The sequence below is a fragment of the Erythranthe guttata genome, chromosome 5, assembly GCF_056151865.1.
Source record: "Erythranthe guttata isolate IM_541 chromosome 5, IM_541, whole genome shotgun sequence".
Lineage (NCBI taxonomy): Eukaryota > Viridiplantae > Streptophyta > Magnoliopsida > Lamiales > Phrymaceae > Erythranthe > Erythranthe guttata.
The window spans coordinates 16233949-16244809 of record NC_142537.1 but is presented as its reverse complement, the minus strand read 5'-3'; the positions used below and the strand labels follow the sequence as shown (position 1 = coordinate 16244809).

The window sequence follows — 10861 nt, the reverse complement described above, 5'->3', positions numbered from 1 at the left end:
ATTTGACTCCATGCACTTGAAAATTGTCTCAATAAATCTCTCGCCGTTAGTTTTAAGCTTTGACCTTAACACCGTTTGGTCCAAGGTCTGAAAATTATAAAAAATTCACTCTTCCCAGTTTAAATAATTATAAAAAAAATTATACAAAAAATAAAAAATAAATTGCGGTTGCGAATATTTCATTTATGGCTGAATCAACTTAGTCGGGTGGACTATGCTTTCTCGTTGTCTTGATTTAAAAGAAAAATATTTTTTATTTATTTTTTGTTTTTCTAATAATTATTTAATCTGGGAGGGGTGACGTTTTTGTAATTCAGAGCTTAGATCAAACGGTGTTAATGTCAAATGTCTGACAACTAACAGCGAGGCCACATTGAAACAATTTTTCAAGTGCAGGGGCAAATCGATACAATCGATAGTAGAATGAGATAAAGTGATACCAAATCAAAGTAAAAAGAAGGAAAGTGGAATTTACCCTAACATGTAATATTCATGCCCGCTAAACGTATAATTTTATTTATGTAATGAACGAATGCACAATCAACCACATAAGCGAACTAAATTAAAGGGTAAAAATAATTTGCACCGGTGTACTATGTGAAAGATATCGTTTATTGTTCTAATGTATATAAAACATCAAATACCCCCATATTTTTACATTCAATGGTCAAACTTTTAACAGTGTTAAATTTGAGTGTGCAATGACTCTTTTACCCTGCTTTATGTCTGATATAATTCCTAACTTTTTTAGGCGTATTTTTAGTGGATTGTTGACAATGTTTAGCGTTCGTTCAAATTAGAGTTTTTCGTCGATTTTAGTATCGGATTTTAGGGATTTTCGATTTTCTTTTTCAGGGGATTTTCTCATTATAATATGAAAAGCTTTGTTTTTAATTTGCAATTCATTCATATGGTTTTATTCCAATTTTAGAGTTTCTTTTAGATTTCAGGGCTTTTATTTTTCTTTTTTGTGGGTTTTACATTGATATTCTACAAAGCTTCACTCTTATTTATTCGACTTTTCAGTTTTTTATAAGAAAAATGGTTGAAAATGGTAAAAAGAAAAATGACTGAATAAAGTGGAAAAAAAATGGTTAAAAAAAGTGAAAAATCTTGTGAACATTTGTCAAAACTAAGCAATATATATATAGAAATTTTGGGGGGTATTTTCGTCAAAAAAAAGTCAACATTTCATTGCAATAGTCGGTCCAATGGTTTGACTAACGGAATTAGGAAAAATGCTAACAGCAAGGGGTGTATTTGATGTTTTTTGTACATCAGATGGTAAATGATACATTTTACATAGTACAGAGGTGCAATATTAATATGAATTTTACCCCAAATAAAATATGCTATCTCTCAGTAAAGTATTTTACAAATCATATGAGAGATTTAAACTACACTATATGTGACAAACTCATAGTAGAAAACGTGAACAATAGAAGTCTAACTTTTTGGCTCCACCATCTGGCCTCTCTTACGAGCTCTATTTACTTTATTCTTTAAATAAAAGAACTTGCAACCATACATATGCACCGGATAAAACCGACAAAATTTGGTAAGATAAACTAAAAATTGAACAAGTAGAACATCCTTTTCACCATAACCACATTGGCCAATTTGATATTCAAAGTGGACCCCACTTTCATATGCACCGCATATTTGGCGCTGGAAAAATTCTATCACTTATTTGCTTACACATATATGGATAAGCTAAGTACCTTATACACTCAAAATCTCAATACATTCACTCTAACACACACACACTTGCATTCACATACAAAAGAAAGTTGAATACATTTGCTTATTTTTTTTCTCATCAAATTGCATACACCTCTACCAATTCTTGGATACACCCAAGAATGAAAAATACTCAACATAAACTTCATCGCATCAAAATCTCTCAAACACAAAAAAATGGCTACCCTATTTTCAACACTCCCATCTTCTCCGATTCAACACCGGAAAATACCCTGCAATTCTTGTCCAATCAAATGCTGCCACGAAAAAGCCAACCATAACCATAACTCGCCTATTATCGATGAAAACGGTTTCCCGGAAAAAAACTTACTTTCGAATCCGAGGGGGTCTAAGCCCCCTCGGCCGAGAAGAATTATACTCGTTCGACACGGCCAGAGCCAAGGCAATGTCGACGAGTGCGTCTACACACGTGTGGCGGACCCCAAAGTGATGCTGACTCAGCAGGGGATCTCCGAGGCGGAGGAATGCGGTGAGGAGATTAGAAAGATGATCGAGAAAGACGGAAATAGTGATTGGAAAGTGTACTTTTACGTGTCTCCTTATAAAAGATCACTCGAGACTCTCCGAAATTTGGCAAAGCCATTTGAGAGATCACGAATTGCCGGTGTTCGAGAAGAACCTCGATTAAGGGAACAAGATTTCGGTATATATATACACGTATAAATAAATACATCAATCCCACTAAACAAATTTGATAATACATATGCATTCTTGAACTTAATTAATCATTTATTACTCTTTTTTTTTTTGTTACAAAGGAAATTTCCAGGATCAAGAACAAATGAAGATTCAAAAAGCAGCTAGAAAGCTTTATGGGAGATTCTTTTACAGGTTTCCAAATGGGGAATCAGCTGCAGATGTTTATGATAGAATTACAGGTATTAATACTTAATAGTAAGGGCAAATTATGGCCACCCCTGAGGAATGGCCAAATTATGAGAAAACCCCTCTTGTTTGGATAATTACAGACACGCCCCTTCTTTTAAATATTTTTACATAAAATTTATGTAATTCAGTTCGGTAAATAGTATGAAATGTTGGCGTACCGAAATTTCGGTTTGGTTTTACCGATTTAACATCCCTACATTTACCTCTGGAGGGGTTTTTCGTAAAATAATACATAGTTGATGAGTGGTTGTAATTACCCAAACAGAAGGGGGTTTTCGTAATTTGACCATACCTCAGGGGTTGGCCGTAATTTGCCCTAATAGTAATTATCATCACTATATCTTCATAAAAAATAAAAAATAAAAATAAAAAAAATGCTTTTTTTTTTTTTTTTTTTTTTTGTTTTGTTTAAGGAAGTTGTGGGAATTTGTTAATTTTTAAGGATTTAGGGAAACACTGAGAAGTGATATTGACATTGGAAGATTTCAGCCACCTGGAGAGCAAAGCCCAGACATGAATTTGGTGATAGTTTCACATGGTCTCACACTTAGGGTTTTCTTGATGAGATGGTATAAGTGGACCGTTGACCAATTTGAAGGTCTACATAATTTTGGCAATGGCAAAATGGTTGTTATGGAAAGAGGTTATGGTGGAAGGTAATTTTCTAATTTTTTTTTTATTTTTTTATTCTGTTTTACACACACACTGTGTGTCATGAAAAATGTACCACTTTATATGCACGAAGGTACTGCTTGTTAATGCACCACACAAGAGAAGAGCTGAAGAAGTTTGGATTGACAGATGCTATGCTGGTTGATCAAGAATGGTAAGTTAATGAATCTTGATTCCCCTTCAAATATTTACGATAAATTACGAAAAAACCCTTCTTATTTCGGTAATTACAACTACTTCTTCAACTATAAATCTTCTTATACGTCTATACTTATGGTGTCAAATTCAACAGAATATTCTAGATTCCACGTTCTCTAGTTTGTACTCGTTTTGTCCAAAAATGCAGTTTCTGATGCACCACAATCTGATATTTACAAGCCAAGAGACACATTTTATGATCATCTTGTTTCAAAATGTAGAGCTCAAATGGGGTAAAACTACTACAAACTAGAGAATATTCCACATAATCTAGGAGATTCCACTAAATTTGACACCGCAAGAGTGGACGTGTAAAAAAATTTACAGTTGAGGAGGGCGATTGTAATTACCTAAACATAAGGGTTCTCTTTTTTATAATTGACCATACCTCAGCGGGTTGGCCATAATTTACCTAAATATTTATTATACTATTCTTGATACTCTGTTTATTGTTTCTCTATTATGAAGGCAAAAATATGCGAAGCCAGGGGAGCTATATTACGACAGCGAAATAACTGGACCGTCGTACTTCACACACTTCAACGATGATCGAGAAACCCTCTTCTCCGGGTAAAGTCTCGAGACAGAAAACAATGTAAATTTGGCATGAAAATACAATCACTATTTGCCTCAGTTATGTAAGAGAGAAAAGTTTGAAATCAACATTAAACTGAATAGGTGTTTGCTTAGACATCATGCCTGAGAATTACCAACAGAAACGAAGTTCTTTTTTCGATCATGACACTCAATCCGTATGTAAATTTGGACTTTCACTAACCGATTTTTAACTAATGTGTGTTGGTTACTCTCGGTTTCTACATTGCGCTTTCTACTAGGCTGCATATTACTCTTTAGTGCTGCGCACACTCGACACGACATCTATATCGATTACTGCATTAATCAAGAATTAGGGAACCATTGATTCTTGCACTAATGCAGTTGATTATTATATATGCTTAGGCCTCGTTTGGTTGTTAGGATAAGCCATGATTAACTAAATAGTTAGACTTTAATTTAATATTTGGTATCCTCAATAAATTGTCGGGTCGACCCACCAAAATTATATAATCATGACTTATCTTGACTTGCCTTCTAATGAGTTTTTTTTTGTTGTACGTTGCAAGCTCCAATAAAATAATTGAATTTCATTAGATTAATCTTATCATGCCAACCAAACAGGACCTTATAAAATTAACAAAGGACCTTATAGAATTAACAAAGAAGCAACCACACTAAACAAAGAATTCCTCAATTTGAATCATTACAACACTAATAAGTAATATCCAATTGAAACAAAGAGAACACCAAAAAAAAAAAAAAAAAAACGGGTCGAAGTTGAGAATAGCATTTACCGACAGTATACAAGCTTGCACGGTCTGGAGTAACTTCCTCAGCACGCAATCTCTCACACCTTAATTAATAAACGACCGGCAGTTATAGCGGTGAAACTCAATTTGTCGTCGTTTGGGTCAAGACACACTCCATCAATGCACATGTTCTGTTATTACAAAAGCAATTAGTGCGATCGAGAGCTTCATAGTCGAAACAATCGTGCAGACAAGAGACACAATCAAGATTTTACGACCGGTCTTAAATTCAAGACTTCTCTACCACATCAGAAACGACTCGAATTTGTCGAGGCCTCTCAACCTCACCATTATTTCGTCTCCAAAACGCCCTTCTCCACCACATCTCGAACCCTCTCTGTATATTCGGGCAATCGTCTCCTCCATTTAGAAACCGCTCGAACCAAGACAGCAAAATCTCCTTCTGCCACTCCATCGGCAAAGTCGATATAGTATTACTAAGCCCATCCTCAATTAAATGCCGATCGAGTCCCCTCGAAGCCCTCTTCATCCATCCAAAATCCTCGTAAAACGGAACCAACCATGTCTGAAGAAGCATATACCTCGCCTCTTTAGATGCCAAAAGCTGTCTCTTTCCGATCCCGACAAACAACCTCGCTGTAACTCTGCTCACTTCGTACCTATGTATCGGAGCCACTCTCGAATGTGCTTCGGATAATAAATTCTCCGACGCCCATATATTCAAAAAATCCTCCGCAATTAGTCTATCTATAAGTATATCCAACAGCCAGTGCAAATTATCGGCTTGACGGGCTATTTGACCTACGTCTTGCATATCACCTTGTGCCGCCTGTAAGAAACTTAAGCGTAGTAATTTCAGACAGCCGTTGCAAGCGAAGTACAACGACTCTTTCCGTAAATCGTTCTGCGACGAATTCTCGCGCAGCATTTTGGTGACTAATCCTTTCATCTCTCTCCTGGCTTTGTCGTCTTTCCCTTCGAGAACGACTTGTAATAATTTTACGAGCACTTGTTCGTTGTCGTTTGCTTCTTCGGCACCTTCTGTGGTGTCGAGAGAAACCCTTTTGAGAACTTCTCTAGCACCTATGCCTTGTAGACGAAGCTCCGATAATAGGGAAGCTACTTTCTCTTCTTCGTCTTCTGCCCAGGGGGCGGCTTCTAAGTACTCCAAGCAAGAGAGCACGCCCGCATCGAATCCAATTGCCGCCGAGACCTACATTTTATTACGACATCAACCTTAAAATAATCAGTCCAACTTCTTGCAAGATAGGGCAAAAGGAACCGAAATTTTCAACATAAAGTTTTTGAATTCTTGATGAAACTACAGATTCATAGCTAGTGCAAATCTAGATAAATTTATTTCTAGTTTGTCGTAGTTTTTAAAGTGCTAACGAGCCAAGATCTTACAACCTAGTAGTGCCACCATCATAGTTAAGTTAATGCATTCAAGATAGAGCGTATATCTTTGTCTCGTATATTCCACGTGTTTCATAAGCCCTTTCGATTTGCATCCATCTAATCAATATTCATCAATTCAAAATCTCATCCCGGCTCCATTATATCGAATCCGAACATTTAACCATCTATCAAAAAAACCCTTTTGATTTGCATCCATCTAATCAATATTCATCAATTCAAAATCTCATCGGCTCCATCACATCGAATCCGAAAATTTAACTATCTATCCAAGAAACAAGAAACAACTAATAAATTGGTGATTCTTCTGCAAAATGGGCAAAAAAAACGGAAGTTTTCAACTCCTCGACAAATCTAGATAAACTAACTTCTATCAATTGAAAATCTCAACAAAAATCTCATCCCGACTCCATTATTATCGAATCCGAACATTTTACCATCTATCCAAGAAATAAGAAACAACAAATAAATTGGTGATCCTTCTGCAAAATGGGCAAAAAAACCGAAGTTTTCAACTGCTCGACAAATCTAGATAAACTAACTTCTATCAATTCAAAATATCAGCACAAATGCACTTCCTTCTCCATTTTATCGAATCCGAACACTTAACCATCTATCGAAGAAACTTACAAAGAAATAAACAATAAATTAGAGGTCCTTATATGCGTTACCTTGAGTATACCGAGTACTCGAGAAACATCCTCCTTCATAAGCTTCTTCCTCAAGTCCTTACAATACATGAGCCGGAGAGTCTCTATATAAACCTCGATATCATCACAATCGGCAATCTCGACAATGTGTGGCCCCAAATTCCTCTGCTGCTTGACCCATTTCTCGTTGAACGTCTGCGCGAAGAATCGACTGTGAACCACAAGGATCTCTCTATGGACGCTAATCGAAATGCTGACGCCGTCTTTGGAGCTCAAGGTGAGCTTCACATCGCTCGAGGCCGCTTCGTTGAACTGGTTCCCGGGGCTTCTAGAAGCAAGAATGTCCATCAGACGCTGCTGCATTAGCGCCTGCTTGTCCGGCGGCGGCGGCGGCGCGTTTGCGGAAATCTTCGGGTTCTGGGCCGAAACGGCGCCGTTCTCGGCGAGGGTTGCTGCGACGGAGTAGCTGTCGGGTTCGTTGGCCATCATTTCGAATAGGGTTGGGCTCGACCGGGTTTTATCGAGGAGAGGTGGCGGTGACATCGGGTTGAGAAGGCCGGCGGTGAGTGCGGAGTTGAATTTACTGAGGGACGAAGGGAAATTATCTTGTGCGGCGGCGGCGGCGGAGGTTTGGGTTGGGGTGGTGTAGGATCCCATGGTTGAAGTTGAGCAGCGAGTCTTCAGATCCGAGGAGGAGGAAGACGGCAGAGAGGATACTACTAGTGCTGATGTCCTGTCGGCGGCTTCCAGCGGCGGTTCAGTGGCGGCGCGGCAGCCGGAGTTGTCGGGAGACAGTGTAATTGGAGTGTCGATTTTGCGGCTATGGTAGTGGGTTCGGGTTGCGTTTGCAGCGGCGGAGGAGGAGGAGGAGAGTGGCGAATCGACGGGGGTAGGGGTGGTGGTGATGGTGGTCTCACGGCGGCGGCGGCGTTTGATTTTGATGGGTTGGTTGTGGAATTTGAGATGGGTGGTTGTAGCAGCTGCCATATGATTCTTTTTTAGTAGTTTTAGTCACTCTGTTTTTGTCCTCTAGCTTTAGGGCTTCATTGGCATCATCGTCCCAATTTTTGTACTTCATTTTAAATTTATATTATTTAAATGAACCAAAATAATAATAATAATAATAAAATATTATTATTTGTGATTAATTTGAATAACAAGTCGCTGTCTTGAAATAAATTTAAATTATAAATCATAGGTGCATTAACAAAACAAAGCTGTATTTGTGTCGATGCTGATGTAACATCTCAATCTTTCTTGTAATAAAATTTTGCCAAACTCTGCATTATTGGATGAAGCTGAAATTGAAAACTCGAAAAATATTGTAAGAATTATTATAGAGGGAAAATGTACACAATAACATTTTAAATGAAGGCTCTAGAAAATATAGTCTAGTGTATGAACCGAACTGAAAATTCGGTATGTGCCAAATACCGAATCGAAAATTCGGTTCGGTATACTGTATATTGATGTTTGGTATACCCTATTGTACAGAATATCGAAATTTTACCAACCCTCATTAGGAGAGTTGGGGTACCTAGCATTTACCAATATGGTAACGGTTTAGGGTTCGAGTCCCCCTCCCATACTTCCCCTTGTAATGGACTTGAATTTACTCAAAAAAAAAAAATACCGAAATATTTAATATATATTAATCTTTCGTATTTTATTTTAAATCATTTAAAGTTATAAAATATTATAAAATACTTATAGATTGATAATTTTTTTAATTGTTTGCAAATTAGCATCTATTGATAACCATTTTATTTTTAGGATCGGTTATTGAAATTTGAATGTCAAATTCAAGAATTATTTCGTTTAAATTGTTCTCTTATTTGCCTTTTCTAAAATAAAAAAATATGTTTCGATTTTATAGGTACCGAACCGAATAATTCGGTAAAGAATCGTATGGAACCGAATAGTTCGGTTCGGTAAATGGTACAAAAGTTTGAAGTAGTGGAATTTCGGTGAGACCAAAAAACCGATACGATTCGGTATGGTTTTACAGTATAAACAACTCTAGAGAAAATAGTGCGTAGAATATTGGTTCCAGAAAATAAACTAGTTAGATTTATTTGAAATAAATACTAGAACTTCTATGGACTTCTACTGTTTCCTTCTTCCCCACCTTATCTAATTTAAGCGTCAGAGTGTAATCGTCGGGGTTAAACTCATGGCATTCGAACCCGCATTCTTAAACAATTCTCCGGTTCGACCTTTGAACTGCTCATCTCAAGTACACCTCGCATCAAGAAGAAAAGAAAATATTATATATTGTTTTGATATATTATTAGTTTTTATTTTAACCCATTGGATTATTAGAAACAAATTAATCAAAGAATTGACCACTCAAGTAAATAAAATCCAATACCAAAACAAAAATTAAAGAAAATTAATAAATACTTGGGACTCCTCCCATATTATACTGTTAAACTAATTATGTGTTTCCATGTTGCAGGTTGGTCAGATGGGACAATTTGTATATTTTCTAGGCAATTTTAAATTCATACATATTTTCAATATAAACTAATAAATTGTGTAAAATTTGTTTTATTCGTGCAATAATATTATGTATCCAAATTGTGTTTCTATACACTTGTTGGCTTTTGGACATATTTTTGCGTAGGTATCTTTCTTTAGGAATGCCAACCAAGTTGTGTCAATGGTAAAGACCAAATCTTGAATTTTGTGATTTTTTTTCTTTTTTTTTTTTTGTGAATTTTGTGATTAGAAAAACACCATACGACTAAATTTGTGGTTTAGTTGATACGTTTTCTCGTTCTTGTAGTGAAACATTATTAATTTACTATAATAATGTTATTGCTAAAGTTTTGGGCCAAATATGAATTTTGGGATCGGCCCAAACTTAATAAATCATTTGGCTTTGAAACAACAAAGTCAATTAAAGTCTAACTCAAAGTCAACCATTTTTTTGACAACCATTTTGATCTTGGCCATTTAAACTAGTTTTTCTGATCGTTGCTGAGACTTAACTCTCTCCTCTCAATCCTACTTTGAGTTGGAATGCGCCGCTTCTCTCTCCTTCTTTTTCCATCTCTCGTTGAACAGTATTTTTATCATGAGCTTTTTTTTTTTCGGGCAACTCTTTACAAAGTCTTCGCCGTACATCGATGACTTTAATTTGGGAGCAACGTTGATGTCTCCTACCATAGGTTTTGTGCTTATTTATACTGCCCTTAGAGAATGAGGCAAATGTAACACTTATCTATATGCATATTTGAGTTTTCTTCTTTCAATCTCCCTTTGCGAGTGATTGAGTCTTTTAGTGAAAGAAAACTGAGGTTTAATGAGTGTGTTAGTGTTTCTTTGACTGATTGATTGTGTATGTGTTGATGAGTCAACTTAATGTTAATATTGAGGTAGATCTATGGTTTCATGGATTTGAGTGGTTGTGGTTTGGTGGTGAAATCCAATTGGAGTTGCCAACTTCTTGGATTTCTGAATTGGACAGTGGACAATAGAGGACTGAGATGTTCTAAAAACAATAACAGTTTCATGTGTTGGAACTATTGTTGTTTGTCGATCTCTTTCCACTTTTTACTTTATGAGTTTATGTTTTATGTATTATTTTGAATGAGTACCCAGCATTTATAAAACACAATACATTATTTTCATTATATTTATGTGTTGTATTTTATTTATAAAAGTTATTATAAAAAGAAAGGTTTAAAATACAAACTAACCTATAATTAGGCCCGGCCATTGAGTTGTCCCTCACCGAGCCCGATGACTCGGCCTGGTTATATTTGTGACGAGTCTAATTTTTAGTGATCGGGTCTAGTTTGTGTCATTTTATTAAATCCGATTAAGTTATGTGTCAAGTTTGAGTTTCCTATGGTTCAATCCAATTAACCATGTCCGACTAAATTAATAATTATGTATTTAATATATATTTTTTAATTCTCTTGCTATAACATACAACTTGCA

At 36.2% G+C, this 10861-nt stretch overlaps 2 protein-coding genes across 2 annotated transcripts; one reads left to right on the top strand and one right to left on the bottom strand.

The window, feature by feature from the left end:
• The first annotated feature begins 1715 nt into the window (after positions 1-1715).
• Positions 1716-4337, top strand: LOC105955141 (phosphoglycerate mutase-like protein AT74H). The gene is made up of 5 exons (XM_012978844.2): positions 1716-2404; positions 2520-2639; positions 3092-3305; positions 3395-3475; positions 3988-4337. Exons 1-5 carry the CDS (start codon positions 1918-1920, stop codon positions 4091-4093), a joined length of 1008 nt encoding a protein of 335 aa, XP_012834298.2. The 5' UTR covers positions 1716-1917; the 3' UTR covers positions 4094-4337.
• A 394-nt stretch (positions 4338-4731) lies between these two features.
• LOC105955142 (BTB/POZ domain-containing protein) lies at positions 4732-7987 on the bottom strand. Its single transcript, XM_012978845.2, has 2 exons — positions 6935-7987; positions 4732-6060 (listed from the first exon to the last, which is right to left on the bottom strand). Exons 1-2 carry the CDS (start codon positions 7898-7900, stop codon positions 5116-5118), a joined length of 1911 nt encoding a protein of 636 aa, XP_012834299.2. The 5' UTR covers positions 7901-7987; the 3' UTR covers positions 4732-5115.
• Positions 7988-10861: the final 2874 nt, after the last annotated feature.

Excerpts from the sequence above, each read along its gene's own strand:
- LOC105955141 (XM_012978844.2), top strand. The coding sequence starts at position 1,918 with ATGGCTACCCTATTTTCAACACTCCCATCTTCTCCGATTCAACACCGG. Across the intron at positions 2,405-2,519 it reads ATTAAGGGAACAAGATTTCG|GAAATTTCCAGGATCAAGAA; the intron begins GTATATATATAC and ends TTTGTTACAAAG. Across the intron at positions 2,640-3,091 it reads TGTTTATGATAGAATTACAG|GATTTAGGGAAACACTGAGA; the intron begins GTATTAATACTT and ends TTAATTTTTAAG.
- LOC105955142 (XM_012978845.2), bottom strand. The coding sequence starts at position 7,900 with ATGGCAGCTGCTACAACCACCCATCTCAAATTCCACAACCAACCCATC. Across the intron at positions 6,061-6,934 it reads GAGTACTCGGTATACTCAAG|GTCTCGGCGGCAATTGGATT; the intron begins GTAACGCATATA and ends AATAAAATGTAG.